General features: G+C 45.2%; 1 protein-coding gene across 5 annotated transcripts in view; it reads left to right on the forward strand.

Moving 5' to 3' along the window:
• Positions 1-10,439: 10,439 nt before the first annotated feature.
• VBP1 (VHL binding protein 1) overlaps positions 10,440-18,363 on the forward strand; it is a 41,747-nt gene continuing 33,823 nt past the window's right edge. For 2 of the 5 annotated variants that reach the window (XM_071569047.1, XM_071569048.1), the window contains exon 1: positions 10,440-11,096. In XM_071569047.1, the coding sequence (XP_071425148.1) occupies positions 10,964-11,096 (133 nt within the window). In that variant the 5' untranslated portion in view covers positions 10,440-10,963. The remainder of the gene's footprint in view (positions 11,097-18,363) is intronic. The other 3 variants (XM_071569049.1, XM_071569050.1, XM_071569054.1) reach the window with 2 other exon arrangements.

An 18,363-nucleotide genomic window follows, 5' to 3' on the forward strand; every position in this document is an offset into this window, starting at 1 on the left:
AGGGAGAGGAAAACGCCTGTATTCCCTGTCATCTTCTTCCATGCAGGGCTGCCTGGTGGCAGATGTGACCACCACCAGCAGCACATGCTGTGATGGGGATGCTGCAAAACACAGCCAGACACAGTAACTTCAGTTTCCAGTCACAGAGGAAAGGATAGAAAACAACTACTTTGATATTTTTATTTCTATTGGAAACACGCTGTCTCACACTCTCAATATCCTGCAGGTCTGAGCCCATGTTGTGGCTCCTGGTGTGGGGGTTTAAGGGTCCGCTAAAGACAAAGAAGGCAGTGTAGCCACATGTAACAATTTTGCTCCTGTTCCCTGATCAGGTCAGTGATGGATGACCATAGCCAGCCTTCACTCATACCCACTCCCATCTTGCCCATGGGATTTATGGCAATATTGGCCCTTGGGTTTGGTTTGCAAGAAGTGGATACCAACATATCCGCCACTGCTGCTGTACTGGAGTGGGACTGGTGACACTGACTCTCAGTGCTGCTGTCACAGTGTTCTGGGACACAGCAAGACAGAGATGTGAGCAGAGAATGAGCTGAAAATGTCTTGGTATAAATATCTCCTGTCTGGTGTCTTGGGCTCCTTGTCCAAGGGAGATAACCAGCGGTATCTGGCTGTGCCCAGACACAGGGCTGCTCTGCTTGGATGCACGAGCCACAGGGTGGAAACCTGCCAACACCCAGAGACTTTAAGGTGGAAGGGCCCCAAACCACACCATGGCTGTACACTCCATGACTCTGCTTCCCAGAACTATCAGTTTTGTGTTCAAGAAACTTTGCAGTCTCTGCTCTTGTTATTTTTACCATGTTTTACCTTCTGAAGCAGGCAGACAACTGCCCATGGGAATGCCGTTGTTTTCACCCTGTGACACAGAGGTTTCTATGGTCGCTGGCTGGTTCCCCACACACCCTGGAGGGTGGTGTTCCTGGGTGCCAGACATGGTGACATCCATTGCCCCAGGAACACAGTGTCCGTCACAGCTACTCTTGGTCTGGGGTCGTTCCCCACTCCAAACCCCAACCTGCTGCCTGTGGGACAGCAGCTCTGCACCCCGGTGCAGTGGCAGGTGGCACTGCCGTGGAGGTCGGTTCAGCTGCAATGAGCACCCGTTCTGGCTGCCTGGCAGCCTCTGCAGCCCTCCCACAGCCCCATGGCCTTCTCAGCTGCTGTCCTGGAGAAGAAAGTGATGACATTTCCTTCACAAGGTCAATTCACAGGTAGCCCTGCTGTGGACATACTCACACTGTCTGCTCCTCAATGGGGTTTTGCTGCTCCCTCCAACCAGGGATACTGTGGCTTTCCCAAGGATGAAAGAGGGGACATATAAACTTCTCTGGTACATCTTCTGCTTGCAACAGGGATACCTGCAGACAAAGACCCCTTTTCATGACACTGCAGAGCCCAGTTACCTCCAGTGCCTATGACTGCATTGTGCTGTAAGAGCAACCCCACTGCTGTGTGAGGAATGGAAGCCTCATCCATCACTAACAAGGTGTGTGTACTTGCATATTAAATCCCACACTTGCGTTCAGAAGAGAAAAAAGCTGTCAGAAGAGAGGATCCATTAGGGGTTGCCAGTATTCCCTTTCCATTTTTTCTGGTTAATTTTATAGACAGAAGGGGAACTCTTGCAAAAACAGGACTGCAGTTGTGCTGTGATGTTTACGGGTGTAGGAATGGTAAGATACATGGGAAGAGGGGAAATTGTTGAATAGACATGCTGGTTTAGTTGGAGAACACAAATGCCTCTGTCATTGCCTGCACACTCCTTCATCCTGCACAACCTTAACACTTCAAAATAAAACAGGAGCCAAAGCAACTGATGGTAATGCAAAGGCCAATTCATAGCTGAGCATAGTTAAGAGGGAAAGTAATAACAACAGGAACAGCTAATACATGCTTTAGTTTTAGCTGATCACAAAGAAGGTGAAATAAACCCATGCTCACTGAGAGCAAGTTGTACTCATGGGCTTGTGCTTTTAACATGTCTCTGTTCCACACTTTGGAAATGTGCATGAAAATCGCCTGTGGAGCTTTCAGCAGCATCTTTGTGCCAGCTGCCTCTAGGGTACAGGGCGCTGCCCTGCACCCAGAATACCTGTGCCCTGAAAAGTTACCAGCCGGTAGAAAAGAACAGATGTGATGGAATAATTGCTTTGCAACCTCTTAAAAACACCTTGCAGAGGATTAAACAGTTCCTCTCTCCCCTGAGCTGGCCTTGAAGCCTCACCATCAGCTGCCTAATTCATTTGCTGTTGCTCTCAGACCCAGCCCCCCCCCACCCCGCCACCCTCCCCACCCCCCAAGCCCAGCCCACATGATGCTGTTATCACTTAACTGGTGGATGCACCTAAGCTGGACATCACACCTGGACCTCATCTTGTCTCCAGCACATGGACAAATAGCAACACCCCTCTGGCAGCCTCCTCTGTGCCCCCACAGCAGGGATCTCAAAAAAACCCAGAGTGGTTTGTGCAGGTTGTTTGACATTTTTTAGCTCCCAGGTAATGGATTGGATAGTGAAGTTTCGCCTCCATAGCAATGCTACTTAGCAAAGCTTTTTTACAGGTGATACTTGTACACCCATTCTCGCTTCTGGGATGATGATGGCTTGTGTAAAAAGAAGGGAAGCGTGTAGAAAGGGACATGGCACTGTCTGCTTGGCTGTCTTTCTAAAAATACCGTGTTCAGCTCTGTCATCTGCATGGTCAGCACAGCAGTGTCTCCCGTCCTTGCCAGGATGATGGGATCCTATTTTCAAAGTGTTTTTCTGTAAGATCACACTCCATCCAACTTCTCCCCAGTAATTCTTGAGCCCACTGCCCATCTTACTCTCAAAGGAGTGAATGTCTGGAAAACATTAAGGTCATGCAAATTTCGTAAGAGCAGATAATCAGGCTGAAAAAAAAAGAGGCAAGAGAATTAATTAAACCCTGGGAAAGAACTTTGATGGGAATCAGTGGCTTATTAGACACCAGAAAATCCACTCTTTAGTCAAGATTACTCTCTCATGTGGATTCACTGGTGTTTAATAAAGTGTGAACTCCCATTAAAGTTTTTCCTGTGGTTAGAACACTTGCAATGTGTGGCTTCTCTGATGTTTTTTAAGCAGCAGAGTTGTGCTGCAGCCTCGGAGAATGCAGCCACATAAACCTATAGAAAATTACTTAGTAGTTTATTTATTAGTTCTGTGGCACATTGAAGTGCTTTTTAGATTCAGCACTTCCCCATAAAAACAGACGAAAGGACAGGTGGGAAAGGCAGGTTATGTGTGGCAGGAGCCATCTTACCCCATGCCATCCAACAGTACCTGCTGCAGCACCAGCTCCGCTCCTTCCCCCAACCTGATCAGCCCCTCCTCTGTCTCTAAAGGTTCTCAGCTACATCAGTAAACATCCCAGGTTTGGTTAAATTCTTAGTACTTGTGCTAAGTGCTGAAGTCAGTTAGCTTGATTTGGTTTAATTTGTATCTAAAAAAATTGGTCCTGCATAAAGAAGAAATCCATCACCTGGATGATTTTGAAATGGCAGTGACTCAGTGCTCATTCCATCAGCAAGGACAGGGAATGCGAATAAGCATTTCAGTTTCAAAACACTTGTAACTACTGTTTGCATCTAATTCTATTTCTCCTTTTCAGGATCAGCTTTTCAGAGGTTTGTGAACACTTAGTTACACAGGGAGATGCCTTAACTCCTTTGTCCATGCGGGGGGGTTTTGTTTGTTTGTTTGGGTTTTTTTGCAAGTCTAGATAAAAGGTATGTGCTGGTTTGCCCTTATCTTCCATTTCACTGATGCACTCAAGGAATTTTACGTTTTGAGATGGAAGGTTTTCCTTTATAAACCTCTGCAGTTTTGTCCCTATTTATTTCTGCTTAGCCAAATGTCTCATGTTTATTGTCATTTTTTGTTCCTATTTATTTATTTGGTATGAAACTAATGCCCAAGGGCTGCAATTTCCAGGAGTTCCTTATACTGATTTTAATACAAGAATGTTTTCTGTTGGCAGTGTTATATTTTTTTGGAGGCTGTGCTGCTGTCTCCTTCCTCCGTTGCCATGGTGCAGCCCCATCGGCACCCTCCAGGCCCTTGAAACCCTTCTTCCCCAAACCAGGTACACTCCTTTCCTTGACAGGGATGGAAACATTGTTGATCTGGTTTGGCCCACAATTTGTATAATTTTATTAGGCTAATGATTTTAGCTTTTTTGTTTCTCCAGTGTTTTTGTGTCTGTGGTTAAAATGATCAGTGTTAGAGCGGGACATGGCTCTCCTGGTCCTGACCAAGGGTCCTCCAAATGGCAACCTCTGGTGTTTCCAAGACATCCCTGGTTACAGCCAGCACAACTCCGTCAGCCTCAGGCACAGGTCTGCAGCACCTGCAGCATTCCTTGTCTTAGCATTCCCAGTTGCCTCTCACAGATAGACCCCTGAAATGACTGCCAACCTGATGGAAACAATGGATTAATCCATTGGTCAGCTGTCAAGCCACACCCTCTGCTGAAGTGTATGGAGCAGGACTAACAATGTGATTTCCTCAGGTGATTTTCTCACCTTCCATTAGGTGCCTGCTAACATCAGCAGTGACTGAGCATATGAAAACTGCTCACATGTACACACACATGTACAGGATTCTGGAAACTAAACAAGGCTTGTCCTGGTACAGTCCCAGAGCCAAAACAGAGCCCTCCCTCCATAAACCAAGACTAATATTCCAAGACAACTCTTTGGATCCTGAATTTATATGAGATCACTCACTCAGCTCCTGCTTTTAAAAACCCTCCTCATAAACCTATTCAGAAAGTAACAGACCAAACCAGGACAGGTTGAAGTAATTATATTACACCAATTGCATCATATTGTAGTATTTATTTTGTTTTCTCTTTAAAAAACAATACTGAATTGTAATGTCAAGTAGACAAGTCAGAGAAAGGGGACTTCCATGACCCTTGGCTGAATGCTCAGTAAGAACCAGAACAGCTACTTCACCAAACAGAACACTTTCACAGGGAAGGACTTCAGAAACAATGCAGAAATCTTCTCCAATATGTTGTTATTGACAGCCATACACCTGCAGGGAACACGATGAGCCCAGGGGCAGGAATAGCAGCCAGCTGCTGCAGTGGGAGCCAAGGGACTCCTGCTTTTCTGCCTCCCACACTTCTGCAACAGTGGCATAACTCCAGATGAGTTTTTCCTTCCTCTTCTTTCTTTTCCTCTTTCTTTTCTCCCTTCTCTACTAAGTCAGCAATTTAAAAGTTCAAACTTTACCAGCAGTGAAGTTTAAGAGGCAGAAGTTGGAGATGGCTGAGAGCTGGAGGGAGGGCTCCTGGCGCCAAGCCCTGCCCAGGCCATTGCTCCTTGGAGGCGGCTGGATGGAAGGAAGGGGCAGATGAAGCATGACCTACCCGTGTATGACAGGAGAGGAGAAAACCTTATGTGCCTTGTAGCAGTCCTACACTGTAGAGCACAAATTTCATGTCTGCAGGGCTCTTGGAAAAGGGGCTTAAAGACTGCAGGGACTGTGTCCAGATTTTGCATCTTGTGGGCTCCAAAACCAGCCCTGAAGCAAACCTGATCACAACTCAGGGTCTATTGGGTTGACGTCCTGGAGAAAAGGGCTTATGATCTGGTCTTGTGTTTTGCAGTTATGTAAGCTTTGGATGAATTCAGCTTTAGAGAGTCCCAGTTCTGCAGCTTAACTTCTTATCAGCATCTTACAACTCAAAGAAAATAAAGATCTTTGAAAGAGACTGGCAGAATATGGTGCCCATAAATCCATGTTGGACAACAGTCGAGCTGTTTTTTCTCTTGTCTATGTTCAAGTAAGAATTAGTTGACTAATATCGAAAATCATTCTGGTATTAGGCTTTTTAGATGATGCTGATGTCTCTTTTCTCTCCCAGGAACCTCCACATCCAGTAGCCAGTTTCAACCACACCTGACAGCAGTAAAGATCCCCAAGACACTTCTTTGGCAAAACTCATGGAAACAGGGAGTCAAGAAGAAGGGACTCTGGGTGTCCCTGCACGGAGAGGGGCTGGGACAAGGATTCACTTGTTGGTGACTGGAATGCTGAGTCAGAAAATCAGCATCAAGCCCCCACATCACAGCCCCCAGGAACCCCAGCTCTGCCACCAGCACGGCTGCTTGGGAGTTGTGCTTCCTTACTGGCCATCAGGAATAATGCTAATGACAACAGTTTAACTCTCATGAGTTTAAATTGGGATTAAACAAGTCTGATTAAATTTAGTTTTATAATTTGAGATCACAATCACAGTATTTACAAAAAAAATTCTAGTAGTGATTTTTATCTCAACGCTATCAGCAAAACAAGAGCCACCAGTAAGGTGGGTTCTGCAATATTTTGGATTCAGTGCTGTTGAGCAGATGGTATTTATTGACAAACCTGCTGCTAAACTGTTTGCATTCCCAGGGCTGTAGGTGCAGTCAGCCTGAAGCATATTCACTACTCATTACTAAAATACTCATTTCCCTGGAAAACCATCTGTGTCATTCAGTCATGGCAGAAGCCCAGAAACGTCCATTCCCTCCACTGCCACTACCCCCCAGCACTATTTATAGGCATCCACACCTGGACTACAATTCCTACCTGAAGCCCTCGTTACCTGCCCTACAGTAAACAGAGGGCAGCAAAATGAATGAGGTAAGCTGTACCTATAATTTCCAGCTTTCATCCTAACAAAAATGAACTAAAGCATAGGTGCAGGAGAGGTGCCAAGAGCAAGACTTGTGGCATTAGCCTGAAGGGCAGTCTCTCCTTCCAAGTAACAAGGGACAGGACAATAAGAAATGGCCTCAAGTTATGCCAGGCAATATTTAGATTGCATATTAGGAAAACTTTCTTCACCAAAAGGAGTGTCAAGCATTGGAACATGCTGCCCAGGGCAGTGGTGGAGTCACTACCGCTTAAGGTATTTAAAAGACATGTAGAGTGGCACCCAGGGACATAGTTTAGTGGTGAACATGGCAGTGCTGGGTTAATGGTTGGACTTAATGATCTCAAAGGTCTTCCCAACCTAAATGATTCTGTGATTCCACCTTCAGCCATCCATGCTTTGCACAGGACAGCTTGAACCCAGAGCAAGCCAATGCACTGACTGAAGAGGGACATTTGAGCTCATAATTAGGCCTGACTAGCGCATCAAGTAAACACAGAGCTATGGCAATGGGAAACACTCAACTCAGGCACTTTTATGTGAAATTTAGGCTTTCTGATACAGAATAAAATAAATGAGTCCTTACTGGGGTAGGAGGTAGCACAGAATAGCTGCTGTGCTTCAGCTCATACTCTCTTTTATCGCAAAACAGCTTCTCTGTTTAGACAGGCCCTAAGAGGTGTAGACATATGTAATGTGTATTTAATCTATCCATCTCTTCTTTTCTTACTGTTTTCATGTTTCCTCAGGCTTTGAAGATTCAAAATCTTTTTCTTCCCAGAAACTACAAGTATTAAAAACAAAGCAGCTGGAAACTACATGCTGCCAGCCCAACTAAAGAGTTTGTAACTTTTTCCAGCACAGGAAATTTTCAATATTGTAGTAGCAGTGACCCATGTTTTAATGCATTTTTGCCCTTAGGGTTATAGAAATCCTTCATTCACAATGTTACCCATCCCAGTTCATAGGACCACCAATACTTACTCAGTATCATTGTGCTTTTCAGTGGTATTGAAAAAGATAGCTCTGCTGCAACCCTGCTCACCTTTGTTGAGCTCCTTATACTTGCATGGGGTGAGGCCAGAATGGAGTTCATTTTCCCCATAACAGCCCTCACAAGGCTGTGCTGTGTACTGGTATTCTATTTTAATCTTTTCCCCACCGCTCCCTCCAGCTGAGGAGGGGGTGTGATATAACTACTTGTTGGGAATTTGTTGTCCAGACAAGGTCAACACAAGCAAGTCCCTTTTGGTGCCCACCATGTGGCCCAGGCCAAGGCTAGTTTTGTACAAAATATGCTGCAGTTAATAAATTACAAGTTTCAGTGTGGATCACTGAGTTTCTTGGCTGCACAGCTGCTCTATTTTCTTAAGTTTACGAACAAGCTCAACCCAACTGCACAACTACCCCGGAGGAGATCATAGACTGCCCAGAAGGCAGAGATTTTGGAGCATTGCCTGAGGTGGCTTTTGCTCAAGAGGCACCATCATATGATGAGCTATCAAAAGATGGAGGATGTTATGCATCATTTAATGATGGAACCTGTCATGTTGTAGGAAACCATGGGAAGTAGAAAGCTGCTGTGTAGAGTCCCATATGATAACTCATTGAAGCCACTGAAGGAGAAAGTGAGTCAGGTCAGTTTGTAGAAGTGAAAGCCATTCAACCAGCCCTAGAGATTGCTAGATGAGAAAAGTGGTCAGTACTTAGTATGTATGAAACTGCATGTTGGGTATAAAAATGATTAAAGCACACAGCATAAATTGGTAAGAAGACATTTCAGTAGTCTTTGCTCCTCGTTGTCAGTAAGAAATATGCTGAAGCACTTAATAAATGCCCTCTGTATGGTACAAATATTATGAAAAGACAAAATTTTTATGTACCAGTGAAACACACAGTACTGTGGATACAAATGTTTCCTGCTTTACTGCTTTCATACTTGTATTGCAGTAGCAGACTGTTGGGTGTGTATCTAGCCCACATATTTATGGTGCATCTCACTTTAGGGATAATGTAAGCAATAGAGCTTTAATCAGTACCCGAAAATACAACTTAACTGTCAGAAGCTGCTGAATTCTTGTTTATAACACTTGTATTTAACTGCCTCCTTATTACTCGCCTTACTTTTTGTGGTTTTACTTCAAAGTTGTAACCTGAAATAACTACTGCTGTGTTCTGTCTTTTATTTGTATGAGTGTTCACACATTAATGTACTATAAAAAATAGTCTTCTATGGAATGGCCTGGGAAGAGTGTTCTGATTGAGTAGTAGTGATGCTGCATTTTTTCCCCACTGGGGATGGAGTTAGTTTTCCCCATGGCAGCCCCCATGGGGCTGTGCTGGGTATCAGTAGCTGGAAAGGTGTTGAGAACCCACCAGTGGTTCAGCTACAGATGGGCAGTGCTCCACTGCATCAGGCTGGGGGTCAGTCCCTTCTCCCAAGTAACAAGTGATAGGACAAAAAGAAATGGCCTCAAGTTGTGCCAGGGGAGGTTTAGATGGTATATTAGGAAAAAATTCTTCACCAGAAGAGTTGTCAAGCCCAGGAACAAGCTCTACAGGGCAGTGGTGGAGTAACCATCCCTGGACAGATTTAAAAGATGTGTAGAATTGGCGCTTGGGGACATGGCTGGACTTGGCAGTGCTGGGTTAATAGTTGTTCTCTATGAGCATAGGGGTCTTTTCCAACCTAAATAATTCTATAGTCCCATTAAACAGGCTCAGTATAGGAGGTTGGGCTCTTTTGTTTTCCCAAATGTTGCTTCTGCAAGCAAAGTCAGCAAGAGAAAAGCCTTCCAAGGAGCTTTTATTCTTTCTCCACAACATGGGAGGAAGTTTCCCCTCACGAGGTCCTTCCACACCGCTGCCTCCCTGCAGACCGATGGTGCTGCCCCAGGCTCCACTGGAAAACTCATCCCACCAAAATCCAGTGGAATCTGGTCTGGCAGAAGGTGCCCCTGGCCACGGCAGGGGATGGAACTGGAGGGTCTGTGAGGTCCCTTCCAGCCCAGGCCATTCTGTAAGCCCTGTTTGATCGTTCCCTGTCCCTTCCACAGCACAACCCCACGCTCTGCCACCGGTGCTCCTCTCACTGCCAGACACACCGTGAGCACCGGGCAGGTTTTATTTTAAGGTCAAACACAGAACAAGGAGCTGTCGGGAAACTCCCTGAAAACAGGTTGTTGCCAGGTGGGGATTGGGCTCTTCTTGCAGCAAACAGCGACAGGACAGATAGACACAGTCTCAAGCTGTGCCAGGGAAGGTTTAGGTTGGACATTTGGAAGAACCTCTTTGCAGAAAAGGGTTATTAGACCTTGGAATGGGCTGTCCAGGGAGGTGGTGGAGTCACCATCCCTGGAGGTGCTTAAGGGAAGACTGGACGTGGCATTCAGTGCCAGACCGTGGTGGTGTGTTCGGTCATAGGTCGCACTCGATGATCTCAGAGGCCTTTCCAACCTAATTGACCCCGTGATTCTGAGGCCAGCGGGTCACGGAGCTCCGGGCGCTGCGGGCTGGGGGGCCCCCGCCGCCCGCGGACACCTGAGGGCCGGCGGGAGGGGCGGGGCGGCCCCGCTCCGGTGGGGCTCGGGCTCCCACCCCGCTCCCGGCCCCACTCCAGTCGGGCTCCTGCCCCACTCCAGCCCCGATCCGGCCCCTCTCCAGCCCCGCTCCGGAGCTGTGGGGCGGGAGCGGGGCGGGCGCGCGGTCACCTGACGCCGCGGCCGCCGCCATTTTGTCTGTGAGCGTAAATGTGAAAGGGAAAGCAGGGGCGCGCCCGCGGGAGGAGCGGCGGCACCGCCGGGAGCGGGGAGAGCACCGGGACAGCAGCGCCGGGAGCGGGGAGAGCACCGGGACAGCACTGCCGGGAGCGCCGGGAGCGGGGAGAGCACCGGGACAGCACCGCCGGGAGGCGGCGAGGCACCGCCGCTGGGAGAGCACCCCCGGGAGATCGCCACTGTCGGGAGGCGAGGGATCACACCCCGCCGGGAAAGCAACGCCGGGGGAGCGCCGCCGGGAGCAGGGGGAGCACCGCCGCCAGCGGAGAACCGCCGGGAGCAAGGGGAACACCGCCGGGAGCAGGGCGATCACCGCCGCCGGGAGAACACCGCGGGGAGCAGGGGGATCACCGCGGAGTAGCGGGAAGAGCCCCCGTTGGAGGCGAGAGCAGCCGCTGAGGCGGAGCCCGACGAGCGCTGCCCCCGGAGGTGCCTCGGCCGCGGCGGAGCCGAGCGGGGGGACGGCGGGGCAGCCCCGGCAGGGCCGCGGCGATGATGTCGGGACAGTCGATCACCGACCGCATCGCGGCGGCGCAGCACAGCGTGACCGGCTCGGCCGTGGCCAAGGCTGTGTGCAAGGCGACGACCCACGAGGTGATGGGCCCCAAGAAGAAGCACCTGGACTGTGAGTAGGAGCCGGCGGCGGGGCCGGGCGGGCCGCGGTTGGAGCTCCGGGGCGCCTTTGCTGCCCGCGGGCTGCGGGCGGAGGGGAGGGCAGAGCCGCCTCCGCACCTGGGAGGTTGTCCTGCAAATCTGGGTGGACTTGGCTGGTGTGAGCTCCAGAACTTATTTTCCACGTGGAGGGAATGAGGTTTGTAACACCCTGTGGCGCCCGGGAAGCAGAAATATTCCAACCTCACGAGCTCTTCCCGGTGAGAGCTGCTTAGCTCGTGTGCTTGGATAGATACAGTGGTGTTCATTAATCCGGCACCTGGGCCAAAGGTGGGTGTACTGCTCTGAGCCAGGAGGTAATTTTTTATGCGCTGTTCCGTCCTTCTGTGCATCCGGCAGAGTGCAGCCTTTTCAATATTTCTCTAATTTCCCTGAAATATGATAGTTTTTTTGTCTTGGTGCTCGTGAAATGAGGTAAAAAAGATTAGAAGCGAGGTAGAGGGAAGGGCGTAGGGTGGACCAGGGCATTTCTCCTGGATGAGAGTATATCGCCGCTGATGCATTTAAACTTTATATGTTAAAACTTCTTTCTGCATTATAGAAGGTGCGGAAAGCTACCCTTGAAGTCTACAGAAGTATCAGTGGTGTTGCTTCGCTTCAGGTTTTAGTAACGGGGTAGCAATTGGAGTTAGTTTGCTCGAAAGGGCACTGAATGCCTCAAACCTTGCTCATTGCCCAGCACACCCGTTCCCGGGCAAGTACAAGTGAAATAAGCGTGTGTGTTTCCACTGGGGAGAGGGAAAAAGACTTGAAGCTTTATGGTTTCTTTAAAGGCAGGCAGGTAGTTTGGCAGAGCCCGTGCAAGTTGATGGTGCTAAAGGGAGTCTGCTGTTCAGTTTTTATACTGTCTGAGGGTAGTTTGGCTGTGTGACACTCGACTGTTCATACAGACTTGTGTGAGACCTTTCCATGTGGATCAAACAGTAAAAACAACCAAATATATATTTCGTTTGTTATTGATCTGAATGGATGGAATCCAGCTACAGTAGTGAATGTTGCAGCTATCCTGTTGAAATTAGAAGCCTTAAAACTAGGTAACTGACAGTTTCTTTTTTAAAGACACCTTTTTAAAGTTACCTTGTTTTATCTTGTGTTCTGCCTGTGGTAGAACAAGTTAATGAGGTATCTCTTGAGTCCAGAAATGGTAACATAGCAGGAAGCCAGAAAGTGGTGAGAGTTTTGCTCAATAGTTTGAAAGCTTCTGAATCTTAAAAGGGGCAGTGTGTTGTTTGAAAATATCCTTGAAATAATGTCATCTACTATAAGTCACCCTCAAAAAATAAGAAAATGGAAGCATGGAAAAATTCTGAACGTCAGAATAGTGCAAACTGAGATTGCTTTTTGACTAACTAGTTCCTTTGAATAGTTTGACTAACTAGTTCCTTCTGATCTAAACCTCCTTAGAGCTGTCACTCAGTCTCCTAAAGGTTCCCTTCTGTGATGAGTTCTGTATTCTGGGATCATTCACTTGCTCAGACTTTGGTCTAAGACAAACAAAAATAATCTTACTGTGACTAGTATCTGAAATACAGGAATGCTTTTGTGGGGTAGGGAAAAAAAGACATGAAATATGGTACCTCAAATATGTCTATAAGGGGTTAAAAAATCCCATTGAACATGCTCCAGTGTTCATTGAGCATACCCAGGCACTGCTTTTCAAACGGCTGCAACCCTTTGAGTGGCACTTCTTAATTTCTCACTTGTACACAACACTTGTATTACATGGGAGCAGGTAAATACAGAATAAATACAATAATCTCTGGAAAAATTATACAATGTGTTTTCCAAGATACAGTGCAAGTACTTCCAAATTTAAGTGAATTATAAACACAAACATAGCTTGGATTTAATGTAGAACACTGGTAGTGGTACCCTGGTCACTACATGTGTGTGTTGTTCAGAATGCTGCACCATCTGGTATTATTTCTAATTGCTGCTCAGGGAGAAGCTTTACCAAGAACGTTTTTTTGAGAGTTGCTGTAGTTGTATTGGGGGTTGTAGAGGGGTATCAGTTTGTGCACTCTGTTCACATTAATTCTTAAAATCCCCTTATTGCCAAGTTTCCTCAGCGAGAAAAATTGTGGTATGACAATGTAGGTTTTTACAGGAAAATGTTACATGTGCAGTGTGTGAACTGGTGTTTGAGAGTTTAGGGGTTTGACTACTAATTGCTGAGTAGTATAATCGTATTTTTCTTGAAGAACCAAAAAAAACCCCACAAAAAACCCACCCCCAAAAGCTAAGCAATGTCAATGGGAATACTTGGGGATTTACCTTTTAAAGTAGGTCATGGTGTCCTAAATAAGTCAGCAGATCTATTTCTGTAGTATTTTGTAATATTTTCGGATAATGTAAAATGTCATGTAGAGGCTGATCTTTCGTCTTAGTGGAGCACCTGAAGGTCTTGTCTCATCTTTCCCAGTGTGGGTTCTCTCCCTTCCCTCAGCCTCCGGAGTCTGGTTTGCAGTGGAGTGGGGCTGAGTTATGTTTTTGGAGACAAACCTCTTCTTGTCTAAATACTGAAGAGTCATAACAAAAAAAAAGGATAAATTAAAGCTGTAGCCAAGTTGGTAACTGGCAGAGCAGACTTGTTTGTAAAACAAAATCTAGAAAAATACAACCCCCATAATCAATTGCATCCTGAGCTTTTAAATGAACACAATGGAAAAAGCAGCTCCTGCTTAACTTCTTTATAGCCCACTTAAGTACAGGGAAGGGGAAAATACTTAATGTTCCTCAATAAAACTTTAAACTCCTATACCTATATAAACTTTGCAAATCTTGTTAAAAGTGGTAATTCAGGTACTGTACAATTGTATTATGGAACAGAATTAGGCCTTTTGTTTAGGCAAAAGTTCAGGTCTCCACTAAACCATCACAAACTGTAAGTTTCGCCAATAATATCACATTGACTGTCACTGTCTGGGGTTGATTTTGTACCTGCTCATTCTTTCTCTTGACTGTCAGGTAATGGCTGGTGCAGAGTGGTTCTCGTAGGGATGGGTAAGTGGTGATACAGAACTAAGATATTTTTTTGAACTCTTTACATAGACTGGCAGCTGGCATTAATTTGAAGTTCTTTAGTAAAGAGTGAATCTTTTCAATACAATAATTGAAGAAATGGAACTTGAATGAAAAAAATAGTATTGTTGGAATCTATAAATGAGGTTTTCATTTAGCTTTTTAAAAAAACCTTAGGGGCTGTCTATCCTAGTGGGGAAGTGAGACAGAAAAGCTGAATTGCTTTCTTCTGATAAATAACTGGAAGTTCAGATTTAGCTGTTATCATATAACTGAAACTTAAAGATTGGTCTCAGATATGCACTGTAAGAGCACATGGGCATAAAAATATTTGTATTAGTCAGGCGCTATCTTTCAGGTCTTCTAGCAAGAATTGTTGCATTCCTTGGCTACACTGAGCAAGTTTGCTGAAGTGCCTCCGATGTTTATGTTTTTGTAATGTGTCATCTGTGGTGCAACTTTCAAAAACAAAATGTATTTTTTTTTCAAGACTGCTGTGGCTGAGAAAAGTGGTCTTAATTCTTACATCTATCTCAGAGCAGATTCTGTCTTGTGACAAAATGGAAGAAATATGTGAATATTAAACCACTATGGTTGCCTTTAGTCTGTGTATGAATTTACAGTTCTCTTGAATGAGTTTCCTGACTCAAGAAAGTTATGACTTTCCTGGTACTTGAAAGTTGAATAGTGTGTCAGTTTTTGTTAATGCCTGGCTGAGAATTTTCCCCAAACCTGATATATGTATATTTTGGGGTTAAGTGTTTTGTGGGTTTTTTTCTATATCTGGGGTTTTGCATGCTGTTCTCAGAAGAGCTGTGCAGCTTCACAGATGATGTGCCAGAATTTCAGATGAGCTGTGAAAGAGAAATCCTCAGTACTTTCTAGGTAGTAAGATTTCCACAGCTCCTCCAGGCTGCTTGAAAACCCCTGTGGTACACTTCTGGTTTAAAGCTGTTTGATTTTTTTTCCCCCTCCTCTGTGATGTTAACATGTTTCTAAAATTCCATTCTAGAAATAGCACCACAGTTTCACTTGCAGTTGAAATGATTCCTCTGGGTAATTGGCAAAATGCTTTGAGTTGTGAAGTGTTTATATAAGTAGTGGGATAAGAAAATGAGCATCACTCACCCTGTGCCTTTCATTCCAGTTTTTGCTGCCAACATCCATATTACAGTTGCCCAGCTGTCAGTCTCTCAGTGCCTGTGTTCCCTTGTACCCCAGATGTGTGGGTTTAATAGCCTTGTCCTCCTGTGCCATCAGCTGTAACAGGTCCATGTGGTTGTTTCTATGTAGATATTCCTATGCAGACTTAGAAGAATCATATTAGAGAGATGGCTCTTGCTTTTCTTTTTATGTATCTCAATTGGTATAATTGAAATGTGATGCCAGCTTTTTTTTATTACTGGTTGTAAAACATTAATTACAAAAATTACTCTGAGTAGGCTTATTAAAGAGTCTTTTAAAACTTGTTCTTTTGGAACACACTCTTAAGAAAGTCTAGTTTTGGCCTAGGAGAGATTTTTTTTAATTAGTGTACTATTTTAGAGGTGTTTGTTTGTCTAAGGTTGTGTTCTTCAGTATTGGCAACTGAGGCTTATGTGTTTGTGTGTTGAAGGAGATTCTGGAGCCCACGACCGCGGCTGTGTTAAGTGCCCTCCGTAAAAATGATCCTCAGGGGAGCCCGTGCGTGTCGTCTCCAGCCTCAGCACGTGTCTCAGTGCACGGGGCTTGCAGCTCCCTTGGGACCTCAGCACAGCTTGAATCGGACTCGGAGCAGCCCCAAATGTGTGAAGGATTTCATTTTGATTGCCTTTTGAGACTGATGGGCTTGTATCTTACAGGAGCAGGCAGCACCTGCTGGAAAAACCTACTGGCACTTTCACACAAGTGCTCACACTTGTGAAGGGAACAATAACGTGGGAGCTTCTCAAATGCACCAGAGCTCTGTCAGCTCCACTGTTACTGTCACTTGACCGAAGACTTTTTTTAGTCTTGTGTACTAGAGCAGAAGGCAGTTGCTCCTCTCTGAACACAGACATCTGTGTGGCTTCTTTTGGAAGTAAACCTTTGTGCTGGCATGATAAGCCAAAGCTTTTTTTATGGATATGGAGCTTAAGGAGAGGCCATCAGCTACAGCATTAGATACAGATGCTAACAGAGGATTTCTGTCACACTGTGCCTGAGCTGCACTGTAAGAATACTCAGTAGCAGTTTTAGACCTAAGAATCTCCAAGGAATCTCCAGGTGTTCAGCATCATCTTGGGGTCTGATGGAACATCTGCTGGGAGACTTAACTTAAGGGAAGGTGACAGGATTGAAATATCTCTGGAGAGTGCTGGCAAAATGTGAATGAAAATAGCTTGGCTAACCTGACTGGAGAGTAGAAAGGTTTTGTGTTTTAACCTGGATCTTCACTCCCAGTTTCATCTATTATTTAGTAAGCACACGATATTGAAAACTCTTCAGTGAAAGATCTGTTGTAGTGACAGTGTGAAAGAGAAGGACTTTGTGCAGAAATAATATTTTTGGTAGACTATCTGTGTAGTCTTTGACCTCAGCAGATCAATGGAATTTCTTTTAACTGTTACCTGGTAGTGTTACAGACACTGCTCTTTACTGAGTTTGTGGAATTTGTGTTGATTGATTTTTTTGTTTGTTTGTTTATTTTTTTTATAAACTGAGAGTAGGTGTCACAGCCCCTTGAGGTTTCTGTGCTGGTTGCAGATGCTCAGGGTGCTGAGACTTGCTTGGTATTTCTATATATTGCTTATAAACAGATTGGATTTAGGAAGACTTAAACTTGCCTTAATGTGTTTTGAGACAGCTACTTAGAAATGTCATAACAAAGTTCCCATTTAGTTGATGAGACTGTGAAATTAAAATTTAGGATTTTTTCTGCGTATGAATTCTGGAATGGGGAACCTGCTTCGTTCTGTGGGGCAGTGGAGCAGGGACAGCCTATGGCTGATTTGGCAGAGCATCTGATGATGATACAACCATGAGCAGTATCCACCAAATCAGTTGTGTTTTGAGAAACTTAACATTTGTAAATATTGAACTGTTTTAACACTACTCAACAGTAAGGTTTTGATTTATTAGCTTGCTTGAAACTTCTTTTCAGGACTCTTTTTGTGCAGTTATTTCAGCATTTTTGTGTGTTACTAATAAAGGTGAAAGTTTTCAACCCAGCTTGCATGTTTTATACACATTTGGAAGCCTTTGACATCAGAGTGAAACCAGTAACTTTTATAATTTCCATTTTATAGATTTCTACCTCAACAAGATAGTATCTAAAATTCTTTACCCTGTTAAAATAATTTAATAACCAGAGTAGTTTTAAACAGGGATCCTTAATCAAAGGACTTTATGTTCTTAATAAACCGATCTTTAATTAAGATACATATGTAATATAGTCTGTGAACTAGAACAGATATAAATTCTAAGTGTAGTATTTCTGTGAGGTATTTTGTCTTAAACTATTGATGTGTGAGCTCTGAGTTCACATTTAAACTGCTTATGATAGTACAGTCTGCCCTCCACATCCTGCTTCTAAGGCAGAGCAGTTGGCTGTTCCAGAGGTGCTGACACCTTGGAATTCAGTTGTTGTGCGGCGTCCCAGGCACCTGCCCTTCTTCAGGTCCTTACCCAGACAAGCCACATGAACAGCAGTGGGCTCGGCCACCAAGGGGCTGCTCACAGGCTTAGCCTAAAGGAGAGGCCACAAAGGAAGCTTTCCAAACCAGATGTTTGTTTTACTGGCCTTGCCCGGTCCTTCGGGTGTACGTTGATCACACCTGAGCCAAATTTAGCATAGAGAGAGAATAAGTGTCTGATGTGCATGTCCCCAGGGGTTTAAGGCAGGCCTGGATTCAGTTCTTTGCTCTCTTCTCAGTAAGTACCTTCTCAGACAGGTGTTTATCCCATGTGTCTACTGGAGCCTGGTCTGGTTTTGTACCAACACTCGGGCAGAAACTTGAAGCTCTGGGTCTGACCTCCCAAGTTAATGTTCTACTTTTGAGTTTATGATCAGTCTTGGAGACAAAGAGCTTTTTTATACTAAAGCCTGACACCTGCCATGATCCACCACAAAGTAAGTCAGTAGGCTGATGATTAGGATTTTTTAGCTAAGTGGAAAGGTGCATAGATGCAAGTTCCTGCTCTTGAGTCTTAGAGAAAGGAGGCTTATTTTACAGGTTTGT

The sequence above is a fragment of the Pithys albifrons genome, chromosome 14 (genome assembly GCF_047495875.1).
Source record: "Pithys albifrons albifrons isolate INPA30051 chromosome 14, PitAlb_v1, whole genome shotgun sequence".
Classification (NCBI taxonomy): domain Eukaryota; kingdom Metazoa; phylum Chordata; class Aves; order Passeriformes; family Thamnophilidae; genus Pithys; species Pithys albifrons.